Source organism: Diadema antillarum, unplaced genomic scaffold, assembly GCF_040938485.1.
Source record: "Diadema antillarum isolate AM-2024a unplaced genomic scaffold, OU_Dant_1.0 seq00000324_RagTag, whole genome shotgun sequence".
Taxonomy (NCBI): Eukaryota; Metazoa; Echinodermata; class Echinoidea; order Diadematoida; family Diadematidae; genus Diadema; species Diadema antillarum.
This window is the reverse complement of record NW_027271343.1, coordinates 20,921-36,185: the sequence shown is the minus strand read 5'-3', so window position 1 is coordinate 36,185 and position 15,265 is coordinate 20,921. Positions and strand designations below refer to the sequence as shown.

Below are 15,265 nucleotides of genomic sequence, written 5' to 3'. Positions count from 1 at the left end.
AAGTCTGCTCTTTCAGAATATGCTTTTAACTAATAATCCATGTCTAGCGACTTTTTGTTGGTTTTGTGATTCAGGATCACATTTTGCAATCATGATATGTGAGGAACCCAGATGACCAATCATGACTCAGTGACCAATACAATGGAATGATCCGAGCAAATGTAGAGTCTTCTGCAATATAGTATATAAATAAGTGGTCTGAAATATTGACACTACAAATAGTTAATTCATATCAGGGAGATCACCTCCCTGTTCACATCCACGTTTACTGATTACCTTTCTTTAAAGTTAGAAGAGCGAATGTATGATTTTGTCTGCCATGCTATCGTTCTAAAATCTACTGTTTGATATCCTGATGATAATTTCAAAGAGCGTAGCTATGTGTAAACTTTTACATCGAAACCGCCATTGTGGCATATGCTGTGGATTTATCTGTTTATTGTTGTTATTTGTCATAGAAATATGTATAGCGTTCATGATAACCTCATGTATGTAGGAAATAGATTAGATGTTATAATTTTGCCCAAAGCTTTCTGCCATGGAATAAAAAATATTATCATTACTCAGTTCAATGAAGTTGTCGATCAGAGTTTACAATGCCATTTTGCAGCAATATTGATATTCTGGCTTTCTGTTGTTATTGTTTATTACGGTTATTCTTGTCATCTTCTCTGCAAATTTTGCAATCCTAAGTATACTTTTTTTAGATTCAGGTACTATAGTAATTTAAAGTTACTTTTTATTTCTTCCATAAGCTCAATAAGGAAGAACATACAATGGAATGTTTATAACCATATATGCGCATAAGACAATAAACACCTATACTTACGATAAAACTCACCCATGCGATTACCTGCACACATGCCAGCTAGCTTGGGCCGCGAACACACACGTACACGTACACTCACACACAAACACACACACACACACACACACACAAACACACACAAACACATATACGCACACATAATGATAGATATGTGGGCTCCGTCTATGCTGATACCAAACTAGGGGTCGCTGAAAATGTGACATTCGATGTGACTTCATATCAATTTGACTCATTCAATCTCTCCATAAGCAAGTCTGTGAAAATTTCGTGAAAGTGTGAAATAAACGGTTTTATATACGGTAATAATGATTCTTTGGTAACATTCGATTTGATAACAGGTACAAGGGCAAAACTTGCTAGACATGCAAAAATAGAAACTTCCAGTAACGTATATATATTTCTTGTCAAAAGATGTGATTAAGTGACCACTGCAAATCATGTTTCCATAAAGAAATACCTTTCTTCAGACAGTACGCCAAGGTAATTATAATTCAGTGGCATGTAGGGTCTACACACAAACACAAACTCTCACTCACACACACACACACACACACACACACACACACACACACATAATGTTTATTCAAATTGCACCACAACCCTATAAGTCATTAGTCAAAGGTATATGACATTTACAAATGTATAAAGTGTATACAATGTAAAGACTTATTAAATTACGTTCATGCGTTCATGCTCAGAACGAATGGATTTGAAAGCAAACCATTACGAGTCATATCGCATGCCAGCACGAGGAACAATGACGATGACATTTATACATCGCAAGGTGCATCGAAGCAAAGAGTTTGTTTGACTTCGACATATTTTGCTCCTCAGTTGAAATGTTGTGATGATCGTTCCCAGAATGGCAAAACTTTCCTTGTATGTTTTGAAGCCAATTAAGAGTGAATAAATTGTTTGAGAGAATTATCGATGATATTGCGTGTGAGAATATTTCTTCCTCTTCTTTTGTTGAATACGATGAATGAGAGGCGAAATCTAGGGCACTGATGTTAGAAGTGATCAAATGTGGTTCAGAAACAACAACAAAAAATCTATTGTAAACATTCTATACACATAGAGCTATTCATTCGGTGATTCCGTCTGTTAACTTACATCGTACATACTTCCCTGATGAACAAAATAACGAATAAAGTGTTCAAGACTCTAAGTTATGTTATTTTCTCGTCAGCTCAGCATGGTTTCAAAACACACAAGTTGAAAGGCAGCTGGTGGCATTTCTGTATCGCAAGCACTTACTAACAGCAAATGCAAACTCGGGTAAATTTTCCAGTTTGTTGTGTGTAATAACCCTGAATGAGGAAGCCATACATGTCAGATGCAGTGATCAAATTTATCAGCCGGTAGGCAGAGTAAATACTGAGCTGAAGTAAAGTTTGCATCAGAGTGATGAGAAACTATAGGATACCTGACGAAAGCAAGGAAAATACCTACGGAATTTTCCTGACTGTTTTACTTTCTCTTACCAGTGAGTAAGAATTAAATTTTCACATTTCACACAGCTTTTTGTCACAAAAGTAATGACACCATTATTAAGTTAAAGATACGATATCGCTAGGAATAGTATGAAATATTGTAATAACAACATCCAGGAAAATAAGTTGACGATCACAATGTTTATCGGCACTAATTGTTAATTCTCTGTCATCATGTAACCCCTTCCCCCAAATAAGTTGCTATAAGCATGATAAGTATAAAACAACACACTTTATTGGTAGCATATACTTTGGAAGAAGAAAAAAAGAAAAAAGGAAGACGAAGAAAAGAAGAAGAAGAAGAAGAAGTGATGAAGAAGAAGTGGCGTTCCTATTTCACACTGACAGTGCATGGACGTCACTATATACAGTCAAACAGTGGATTGTTGATTCATATCATTTCACTGAACTACAATTTGATCTGAACCCGTCTAAAAGTGCTCAGGTCAAAATTAATTTTGAGCATCATCGAGGGTCTGCCAGTAAATGTTATTATCCACTAGAATTATCATCCTAACAGTGCGAACGTTTAATCCTTTTCAAAAGGTTTAAAATAACGATCATTACAGCAAGTGCGTACAAGATAATACCAGAGTTATAAGTCCAACTAGAATTGGGGGCAAGGTGACTACTGCGGCTCCGTTTCCTCCACCGCCAGGTGGAGTTGCAGTCGTATTGCCCGATCCGATGCGAGCGGCACAACCCAACCATACCACGGCTGTGTCTCGTGGGTAGCCAGCGTCCACAGCGAACTCGTCATCGTTGAAGCGGTAGTAGCTATCTCCGGAGAAGAAGTAAGTGAAGCCGTTTGCGAACTGCATGGCGGCGTCAAGGGTTGGTGGTAGATTGGTCCACAGACTAAGAGGTCTTGGGTAGCCATTGTCAACACCAATCCCCGCACTGAACCTGTAGTATTGGTCACCTGGTAACGAGTGTAGAAAGTGTGCATGAACGTCATTAGCGATACAAATGTGATAACGTTCTTCACCACAGGAGACGAGGGCAATTTGTCAATCAGTTGCAACTAGGCCAGAGTTTTACACACGAAGAACGTTTGCTCGTTCGTCACAGCATAGAAAAAAAGAGGAATCTTGGTCGAGAAACATATCATTTGAATCATCCTTTTACATTTATTGTGTAAGATTGGCTAGGTTTATGGCGATTATTTTTCTCGTAACTCTTATTCACTGTTTAGAACTTATGTTCAAGTATCATTATAAAGTTAACTATCTATATTAATTTTATTAACAAAATATCGTTATAACGAATATAATAAAATGACAAATGCCGTGCAGAATTTCTGAATTCCAGTGAACACCTAAGAGAGAATAGTTTGACAATATACTGATAGTAATGAACCTTTAGTGAAGTACACCCTTCCATTGCCGCTCCAAATGAAGGCTGCATCTAGGTCGTTGGGCAAGCCAGGGAAGGCGGTGGCTATGGTGCCTGGCGAGTTGTCGTCCTGTGTCTGTCCAGTAAACTGATAATAGTTGGCACCCTGCAATAAGATAATTCAAACATTTGAATCACGCTGTTTTTTTTTTTTGTGTGTGTGTGTGTTTTGTTTTTTTATTTTATTTTTTAATACAACAAATCGTGCCATACTGGTGTTTACGTACAATCCATGTAAAATTGAACCGAAATTGATACACAAGAAAAGTGTGCTTAGCTGGCATGGTATCGCACGCGTCATGCAATTTCAGCTCACAAAAATGTTCGGTATCTGCCTGACGTGACTTGTCTATGGTGACATTATTATCATGATCTGATATGTGAAACGACTACGATGAGCCCCTGTGTTTAGTTTTATTTTATGACCGCTTTGTAAGAAAGTACTTCTTCCCACCTCTCTGCTTACCCCAAGGAACAAGTTACCATACGACCAATGGCTTTAACTAACTGAGCCAGGAACTCTGGACAATCTGTAATATGCTATGAAGTTTTCTCTGTCGATTTGCATTCCACGCACACCGAGGATTGATAACCTGGTAAGTTGCTACCCGAAGGGAACAAGGCAATGAGCATAAACTACCCTGCTTTAAGAGGAAATCCACCTAAAAATATGAATAAACTTCAAAAGAAAGAGAGAAATATTCCCTACAAAACGATACAAAATGACAAAAATCAGATAAGAAATAAGATATGACATTTCGAAATCTCACATTGAAAAAACACACACACACACAAATTATTTCTTGACCAGTCCTTGTGAATATTCAAATGAGTGAGTTGATGATGTCATGTACATGTTATATATAAAATTCTGAAAATTGTTATCTTTATGAAATCTTTAAAGGCATACATACCCAAGAAAGAATACGTGGTGCACAGTTAAGCTTTCTACCAACCAATTGTTATTTTTTAGCTAATAAAAGTGAAAGTAATTTCCCATACCAAGATATATCACAATTAGCATTTGTTCTTTTTTTTTTGGTGGTGGTGGTTTTACGGCAAGTTTTGTATTCGTCTGTTTATTAAATAAGTAAGAAATTGTGAGAGCATAACATCGTTAACTTTTTGATTTGAATATTCATAGCAGCTGGTCGAGAAGTGTCTTCCAAAATATTGCACAATTTCAGAATGTTTTAACTGCATCATTTTTTTTTTAATCTAGTTATCCGATTTCAATCATTTTGCACTGTTCTGCAGGGATCTTTTCTCTTTCTTATGAAATTGATGAAATTTTAGGGTGGATTTCTTCTTTAAAAGGGAAATCCAGTCCAAATATACGCCAATCTGATAAAACAGAGTAAAATCTTACGAGTTCAACGGTACAAATTTGACTGAAATCGAATGAAAAATAAAGAAGTTATGACCTTTTGAAGTTTCGCTAATTTCTGCAAAACAGTTCTTGTACAGTGGATATGAATATTCAAATGGTGAGCTAACCATGTCATAACCTCACAATTTTTCATTGATTCTGTACAAAAATTAACGAAAATTTAATGTTTCCGTCATTGAGGTCTGAAATATGATGTTATTCCTGATTGAATAATTTCAGAATAGTGCAGTTGGATATACCAGGATTTGAGCCTCGAGCATAATTGCGTTTGGATGAAAAACTGGAAATGTCAAAATTGTAAGTACAAACTATGGCAAGTTGTGAGGGTATCCTACCATCCTGAAAAAAAAAATATAGCAAAACTTCACTTCCTTATTTTTTACCCTTTGATACCGTTGAACTCGTATTATTTTACTTTTTATTATCAGATTTACTTATATTTGGACTGGATTTCCCCTTTTTAAGGCACGTATCTGCCGCTGGAGGCAGCGGTTAATATGGATCATTTTGACCTTGTGTCTGCCTGTTACTTTATTTTTATTTCTGCATTTTTATCAGGTTCTGTTTCGTGTGGCTGCCCAGGCCCGTAACTAGGGGGGGGGGGGGGGGGGGGGGGCACGAACGACCCCCCCCCCCCCTCCCCCCGCCAGCGAGCAGGGTCCGCTTGAACAGACAAAAAAAAAAAGTGAAACTTCTTCCCAAAGCTCCAAATACGACAGAAGAATGATTTTTAAAGATAAAACAACAACAACCAAAATAAGACAAAGACAAAAACAAAAAGCCAGCATGACTCAAGCTCGACTAACGTCTCTTGCTCTTCTCTATATTTACTACCACAAAGTGAGCAACCTGGAAGAGGGGGTTGATATCTTCAGCAACACAAATCCAATAAGGATGATGCTGAACTTGGTATAGATAATAGGTATAAGAACAAGGGCGCCGGAAGTGCCACCCCTGCCCCCCCCCCCCCAAAAAAAAAGTGCCCCTGTAACAAATAATTAATCAATTATTTAAAGACCAATATGAACAATAAAGGCACTTTTCTTCTCTAAAAGGTGTCAATGTCATAACTGAAAATGCGAAAATCATAATTCATTATTAACATAGGCCTACACCATAATATCTATACACTAATGTTTACTTATGAGTAAATTTAGTGTATAGATGGTAGCCTCGCGTCCTCAAGTGTGCCCCCTGAAACAAACCCTTATAGCAAAGCTTACATTTTCCCTTTCTTCTATGCTTTTTAGCAATATAAGAATAATTTCTTTATTGCTCGAACAATGCGATCACGTTTAAGCTTTTAATGAATACATTTAAGATCAATGGCAAAGTGAAAGTGGCTCGCTCGCTCTGCCCGTATACATATATATACAGTAAAATGTACAGTTTTCATAAATGTACAGTTTTCATGTACAGTTTTCATAAATTATGGTTTTCATAAATTATGATGATAGTCCTCCGCAGTGATGTTTAATTTACCCCCCCCCCCCTTGAACACCCTCGCCAAGGATCTCACACCGTCACATAATGTACCCCCGTATGTTAAAATCGTAGTCCTTCACACTATTTTTTTTCGCCATGTTTAATTCCCTGGAAATTTGCTTTTAACTGCTCTATAAACGCGACATTTTTACTCTGTTTTTACAAAAAGTCCCTACCTTGGAAGGGGGACATCCCCCTCCAACACCTCCCCCCCCCCCCCCCCCCGCTCGGTCGCTTCGCTCCCTCGCCGAGGATCTCATACGTTCACATAAATGTACACCCGTATGTTAGTATAGTCCTTCGCACTATTTTTTTTTCACTATGTTCAGTTTCCTAGAAATTTGCTTTTAAATGCTCTATAAGCGCGACTTTTCTACTCTGCTTTTACAAAAAGTCCCTACCGTGGGAGGGGGGTCTGCCCCCCCCCCCATATCCTCCCCCTGCTCGGTCGCTTCGCTCCCTCGCCGAGGATCTCACACCATCACATCAAAATGTACCCCCCCCCCCTTATTTTTTAATCATAGTCCTTCGCGCTATTTTTTTCACTATGTTTAGTTTCCTAGAAATTTGCTTTTAAATGCTCTATAAGCGCGACTTTTCTACTCTGCTTTTACAAAAAGTCCCTACCGTGGGAAGGGGGTATTCCCCCTCCCACATCCTCCCCCTGCTCGGTCGCTTCGCTCCCTCGCTGAGGATCTCACACCATCACATCAAAATGTACCCCCCCCCCCGTATGTTATAATCCTAGTCCTCACACTATTTTTTTTTTTACCTAAGCTAAATTTCCTAGAAATTTACTTTCAACTGCTCTATAAACGCGACTTTTGTACTCTGTTTATACAAAAAGTCCCTACCGTGGAAGGGGGATATCCCCCCCCCCCAACACCCTCGCCGAGGATCTCATGCGTTCACATAAATGTACACCCGTATGTTATAATCACAGTCCTTTGTACTATTTTTTTTTTCACTATGTTTAATTTCCTAGAAATTTGCTTTTAAATGCTCTATATAGAAGCGCGACTTTTCTACTCTGCTTTTACAAAAAGTCCCTACCGTGGGAGGGGGTATCCCCCCCCCCCCCACATCCTCCCCCTGCTCGGTCGCTTCGCTCCCTTGCCGAGGATCTCACACCATCACATCAAAATGTACCTCCCCCCCCCCCCCCGTATGTTATAATCATAGTCCTTCGCACTATTTTTTCACTATGTTTAATTTCCTAGAAATTTGCTTTTAAATGCTCTATAAGCGCGACTTTTCTACTCTGCTTTTACAAAAAGTCCCTACCGTGGGAGGGGGTTTTCCCCTCCCACATCCCCCCCCCCCCTGCTCGGTCGCTTCGCTCCCTCGCTGAGGATCTCACACCATCACATCAAAATGTACCCCCCCCCCGTATGTTAAAATCATATCCCTCACACTATCTTTTTTAACTAAGCTCAATTTCCTAGAAATTTGCTTTTAACTGCTCTATAAACGCGTCTTTTGTACTCTGTTTTTACAAAAAGTCCCTACCTCGGAAGGGGGACATCCCCCCCCCCCCAACACCTTCCCCCCGCCCGGTCGCTTCGCTCCCTCGCCGAGGATCTCATACGTTCACATAAATGTACACCCATATGTTATAATCACAGTCCTTCGCACTATTTTTTCACTATGTTTGATTTCCTAGAAATTTACTTTTAAATGCTCTATAAACGCGACTTTTGTACTCTGTTTTTACAAAAAGTCCCTACCGTGGGAGGGGGACGCCCTTCCACACCCTCCTCCTGCTCGGTCCCTTCTCTCCCTCGCCGAGCATCTTTCACCGTCACATAAATGTACCCCCGTATGTTATAATCATAGTCCTTTGCACTAGGTTTTTTTTCCATTATGTGTAATTTTCTAGAAATTTAATTTTAAATGCTCTATAAATGAGGCTTTTGTACTCCTGTTTTTACAAAAAGTCCCTACCGAGGTACCAAAATTGGCCTCGCATTTGGCCTCGCTCTGGAGGTGGTCTCGGCCGCGGCCGAGCCCGGCCTTTTCTTGGTGAAACGCAAACTGGGCCAAATGCGCGGCCAATTGCGCGGCCAATTTTAGTCTGGCTTCCAAACACTCTGCCTGTATCTTTCGCTATTCAGGATATTATCCCCCTCAACGTCGAAAACTAGTATAGTTTAAGGTGGTTTTGTCCTGCAAAGGAATCTTTCCTTCGGCACAGGCCTTTGCCCGAACGGCGACTTCGTCGCCACGGAATTCATTTGGCAAAGGGTCTGAAAACCAGACAATACCAAATTGCATTTGTTTACAAGCAGAACGCCACTACGACAAAATATTGAAAGGTTTGAATCAAAAGCGCGGCCGAGCCCGGCAGTGTAAACGGACAAAATTGCGGGGCCCGGCCCGGCCTGGCCCGGCCCGGCCCAGCCCCGCACTGTAAACGGGGTCTTATTCACTGATCTACAATGATACATAGCCACAACTGGACAAGAACCTGATCTCGTCAGAGAGAAAATTGGTATGATGTCGATGCTGGTCATTGTTTTGTTTGCGGGTTTTTGTTTTGTTTTTTTCAAACAGAAAAACATCTTTCCATAATTATGATACGTACTGCAGCAGCCGTAATACTGGTGCGTAATATATCATGTCTGAAGACATGCAATATCGACTGATTTCAAATAAGTCAATAATTTTGATAAACACCTTTACCCTCAAATATATATATCATACACATAATACTTAACAGTTACGTCAGAATGTGTTCTGGTTTAATGGATATTAATCACACTGTGGTGGTTTCCTATAGCTTCAAGCTTGTTTGTCAGAGATGGGCGTAGTTTGGTTTTTTTTTTTTTTTAAACGAGCGCCTGAGGGTTGGAAGTCACTGTTAGGTGTCGTGTCGACTGCTTTCGAATTCCTTGTTTCCGTAATGAGGAATAACAGTCCCTGAGATGTCCAAGGGTCTGCTGTACTACTTCTCGACTTAAATCACTCCGTTGAGTTCCTCTTGTATGTATGCTTTCGTCTCTTTTGTGAAGTTGTTTCCTTGGTCAATGACCATCATATTAACAAATCATATTGTGCCTTAGCGACTATGACCATATAGCTACTTTCGATCCCTCAGTTTGTCAAAGTTACCAGCTGTCGATTTGCTACCTTCCCGGGAACAAGGTTCTCATTATTGATTACACACATGCCTCATACCTTGAAAAAGTACGTCTTGCCATTATCTGGGTAGTATAGGCCGGCATCCGGGTCATTGGGTAAACCAGGAAATTCGGTCGCTATTGGTTTCGGATATCCGGCTACCAAGCCGTTGGCTCCAAAACGAAAAGTGTGAGTTGCTATATCATAAAAGACATAAACAGAGAATATGCATAACAGAGTCATTATTTGTAAATATTCCACAATAGAGCAATTATCTTTTTAATGAAAACAAAAATAGCTACTGATAAGAATCAAAATAAAGATAACAGTCAGCACCATAGATGGGTCCGTAAATAAATCATGACATCTGATCTGAATAGGACGACTTGGCCATTTACCATTAGGTCATGGATTATAAGAACATTAGATGATTAGATGGAAGGTAGGATAAAGACGATTTAACAACAACAAATCTCCATGTTTACTCTTTATTAAAGTACACGAGTAGGCCTATTTATCACAATTATTAGCCGTTAAAACGGTTAAGAGAGCAAAGTCTCATCCAAAGTAGTGAATCGGTTATCATTGTTTTGCACGATTTATTTCATATCCGCTCATCTGCAACTGCATTATGTCAACAAATAGCATTGCACACTCTACTCTAGAAAATTGTGCAATGAATTAAAACTCTACTGCCCTATCTAGCATCTTCTTAGCTAGGTAGTAGGGCCAGGAAATCGAGAAACAAATACAAACGCAAAGTCCCTCTTTAGAAGGCAACCGTTCGTTTACACTCCTAGAATTCACATAGGACTTAGACCAAATTAGTGAAGGCAATTCGTATTCGAATGCCCATTTAACAAGTTCAAAGTTGATCTTACTGTTGATAAGATAGTAGCCGCCATCTGCTGTTTGTGTGGCTACGTTGAACTGTGAGACGCAGTCCCCAGCTGGTATCGGCCCGGGATCTGTATCCTGGCCACCATCACCAGCATTTGGGTTCTCGTTAGGGCCTGCCAGCGGAGAAAGGCAGTTTGAGAGTACAACATGAACTATCTTCTTACATACCTGGAAAAAAAAATCACAGTCTGTGAAGTCTTTAAGACAATACGTAGTTTTTACTTCTTGCTAGGATCACTCCAGTCTTTATTATGTATTAAGTTATCACACAATTCAGCTTTGTTATTTCACATGAAGGATTGAGTATACCTATTAAAGGACAAGTTCACCTTCATAAACATAAGGATTGAGAGAATGCAACAATATTATTAGAACACATCAGTGAAAGTTTGAGGAAAATTGGACAATCGATGCAAAAGTTATGAATTTTTAAAGTTTTTGTGTTGGACCCGCTGGATGAGGAGACTACTACAGCTTGTGATTCATATGCGTACAACAGTATAAAGAAAATGTAAAAGAAAATTCAACATATTTTCACTTTTTTCGCATAATAAAAGAGCACTTGAGTTGCCTCTTTCTAAAGGCAGGGGGAATAATATTACCCATAACATTTGTCGGTAACGAGTCAGGGGAAAATGTACTTTTTTCAAAAGATGGAATTTTGTGAATTTCTCTTTATATTTTCCTTATATTGTTGTACGCATGTGACATCTAAGTTATTCATACACTGTAGTAGTCTTCTCATCCAGCGGTTACTGCACAAAAACTTCAAAAATTCATAACTTTTGAACGGATTGTCTGATTTTCCTCAAACTTTCAATGATGTGTTCTACTAATATTGCTTCATTCTCTCAATCCTTATGTTTATGAAGGTGAACTTGTCCTTTAAACGCCTTTTTTTCTTCACGATTGCTTACGTACCCAAATTATTTCCTTCATGACAGAAAAGATAATGTATCTACAAAAATCTGATAATGACCTTCCAACAGCACTGATATCGTTCTTCTTTTTTCCTGTATTCATTCTACAGTTTTTTGTTTTGTTTTATTTTGTTTTTCAATTCACATGTCGTTTTCAAGAGATCAGAATTGTTTGGGAATTAAACTTAGCAGGCCCTACATTGAAGAAGAAGAGGGACCTGGAAGAAATAATTAAGTGTAGGACATAATGGCAATATAGTAGTGCTTACCGTAGTGTGCCTGGATTCCTGCGACATCGTCTGGATGGAGCTGGAAGTCAGGCACGTAGCCTTGATAGAAGGGCGCCATCAGAGCCTCTTCCACGGTTGAGTGCCCGAGGCCAAGGCTATGACCGAACTCGTGAGCCGCTACCTGGAACAGGTTGATTCCTGGAAATCAAGCAACGAGAGTGATCCTCTTTGTAATCCCATAATGCACAAATTCTATACTTCCGCCCTGAAAGGGGAATGTGAGGGGAGGGTTGATGGGTGTCTGTCAGCTATTTTTTCATTCAGCTTGTATTTCAACGATGGGAAGCCTCACTGGCTTACAAACTCGTAGTTTTCATGTCATATTAACGCTTTCAGATGAAACTATAAAAGGTATGATCACTTTTTGTTTTGTTTACTTTTGACGAAAAACTTAAGCTCTACAGACCTGAAATCTTTTAATCGATTCGATCATGCAAAACACTGAAGTGAAGAAATTTTTTACCTTTTCTTAGAGTAAGGTCAGGACACGGTTTTAATAAAATTTCTTTTTGAAGAAGATAAAAACATCAATCCTAACCCTTTTCATAACTACACAGTGTCATGACTGTACTACATTAATTTGTGTATAGTGTACAGTATATCTGTCCATGTCTTTATGCATGCGTATAAAGACAAGTACAACGTATCAACCTTGAGGTGTGCCATCTGTGTAGGTCTCGGCGTCGTCAAAGTGGGCGTCACCAGCGATGGGGTTAGGGTTGGGGAAATAGGCGTGGGCAAGAACGCTGCCGGGTCCGTCGAATGGATTGCCATCGCCGTGGGCGCCGGTGAAGAAATCGATCAAGATGTCCGCTGGCTGGCCCGCAGCAACCTGCGCGAAAGTTAGTGACGACACGTCCGACCACGCCTTCGTGAATTAAGCAAAAAAATGAAAATAAAGCGTTTGCTTTCCATGCTATTTTATTGTGGAGGAAAATACCAATATAATTCGAGTACACACAATTTCTGTGTGACATGACAAGACTCTGAGAAACTTAGAGGAATGCATAATACTATTAACTGGGCGCCTTGAGGTTTAATCAAGATAATGGAATTCAGAAACAGAATATTCATGGATTCAACTAATAAACTGAACGGAAATGAACCGGTTTTTTTTTTTACCTTCAGTGCTTGTGCCATTATCTGCCCGACCAGCGCAGCAGGGAGGTCTGGCGTGGTCCCGTCTATCCTGTAGGTCAGGTCAGTGTACGGCCACTTCAGTTGTGAGAGGGTGAAGCGCTTTTTCCGAACATCCCATCCTTGGTTATCCTCAATGTCAGGCAAGCCACATCGAGGCATGTTCATCATACGAATTGTGTCATTATCGAGTTTTCCTTGAATCAAAATGGGAGGGGGGAGAGGGAGAATATCATGGGAGTTATAGGCTCATTATCGCGCCCCTCCCACTCCCTCGTTTGTATTTTCCCCAAATATTGAACATAATTCTCCCTCCTTCCCCCCCCCAAGTCTTCTGTTTGTTTTGTTTTGATTTTTATTCAATACGAAAATTAATGGATTTAAGACAGCCATTATTGCCAGAAGGCACTTTTTATCTATAATTATTTATTGTGTAGGTTTCTAGTATAGGGTGAAGACACAATAGACACACAGCTGGCGAAGCTTGGGCAGTTCTGCATTCCTTTCTCAGTCCTAATACTTCCGCGTTGATTGTTGTGATCTAACTTACAATGTCATGACGTCATCGTCAATGCCTTAGTGTCTACATTCATTGTCCAAAAGCGATACCTAATATGTTCAGTGGTCAAACTCTGTATTGCTAAACCTGACGTGATGGTAGCATTGCACAGAGACAAGTATTTAAGCATAGGAATTTATGACAAACTTCCACGTGAGAAAAAAATGATGCAAATTATCAGAATACCGACATGCAAACTAAGATGTCCGACTCGTGAAGTTTTCTTTCATTTTCTAGAGCGATACATCACAATCCCACAACCATACCTATACCCACCCAATTCAAAAGTTGCTTCCTACTATTGTTATTCGAACAAGAGACGTGATATTGCGATATCGTGCTTTTCCTTTCTCTAAGAAGAAAAGACGTGTTGTAAAGAAACATACAGAAAAATAAAAAGGACCAATGCAATAACGAATGTATTACTTAGTAAAGACTAAAATTATGCATTACTGCCCCTCATATTTCAGAGGTTGTCGAGAGTAAAGAAGAGAAATCTATTTACCTGTCTCATTTATGCTGGCGAAGCGTTGGAAAGCCTTTAAAGCACTTGTCATGTCTTTCTTTGCCCCCGAGCCGCCTCGCGAAGTCCCACCTTGTTTCATGTAGTTGTACTTCGTCAGGTATGTCTAAATGTAACAAAGAGATTTAATGAACCGTGTTTGGAGCCTAGCAGAATGAATTTTTTCGAGTTAGTCAAATTGTTTCGTTCTGGTCTTTGAATATGTAATGAAGATGCTCATGTTGTTGAAAATCCTGGTCACTATAAAAGTGTTTCTTCCGGAATTGGCTCCCTTCAATTTCCAGATTGTTAAAGAAAAAGGTTTAATGGAGTAAATCCACTTGACATGAGGCACAATTAACTGATTTAGAGACTTTTCGTGTCTGAAGAAGGTGAAGCCAACATCCAAAAACTATTGTTATTTTTTTTGCCTTCGTTTCATCAATAATACATACACTCCAGCAATTCTTGTTACATAAATAAAGGTGGTCATTTTTGAGCATATGGAAAGAAACGAAAAGAAAGCAATTCATAATCTCTCTTCCTCTCCCTCTTTCTCTTCTCTCACTCCTCTCTCTCTCTCTCTATCTCTCCAAGCAAAAAAAAAACAACAACAACAACCAACAACAACAACAACGACCAAGAATTATTGATGAAATGAAATGTTCATTACGCAAGTTGTTTCTTTGATGTCAAATGCTACCCGAAGACATAAGTTATGAACATTATATTGGAGAGCTTTTGTGAGCAGCGTGTATTTATGAATTTTCGCTTTTGGCTAACCTGCCTCGGGCTAATCCATGATTGATTTACATGCATGAATTATTCAGTTAGTTTCTCCGTATGACTCGCACTTTCCTTCTCCTGCGCGTCATGTTTCTCTTTTGAGAGCCCCGTTTATTTCGTTTTGTTGTTTTAAAGAAACGCTGCTATATTTGGCAGATTCAGAGTTGGAAACATATTCAGAGTTGGAAAAAAATAACACTGTTATTGGGTTTCTGGTTTAGATATTGCGTCCTCGATATTACTTCGTGGAATTCAGTTTCCACTGGGTCAACTTACCGTGGCGTCGTGCTCGTTCATCACAGGAGCTGATAATGAATGCACACTAAAACACAGAAGAAAGAAGAACTTCAACGAAAAAGATGTCATCACTGCGTTCCCACTAGTACGTTGTACATGTGAAGAGTCCATCTCAGAAATGTGTTGCTTTTATTGTGGCTTGGAACTCAGAATGAGAATCAA

At 39.4% G+C, this 15,265-nt stretch overlaps 1 protein-coding gene across 1 annotated transcript; it reads right to left on the bottom strand.

Moving 5' to 3' along the window:
• Positions 1-2,885: 2,885 nt before the first annotated feature.
• LOC139730629 (interstitial collagenase-like) lies at positions 2,886-14,090 on the bottom strand. Its single transcript, XM_071641486.1, has 8 exons — positions 14,024-14,090; positions 12,945-13,156; positions 12,474-12,690; positions 11,802-11,960; positions 10,594-10,725; positions 9,770-9,909; positions 3,682-3,823; positions 2,886-3,244 (listed from the first exon to the last, which is right to left on the bottom strand). Exons 1-8 carry the CDS (start codon positions 14,073-14,075, stop codon positions 2,886-2,888), a joined length of 1,413 nt encoding a protein of 470 aa, XP_071497587.1. The 5' UTR covers positions 14,076-14,090.
• Between the last annotated feature and the right edge of the window lie 1,175 nt (positions 14,091-15,265).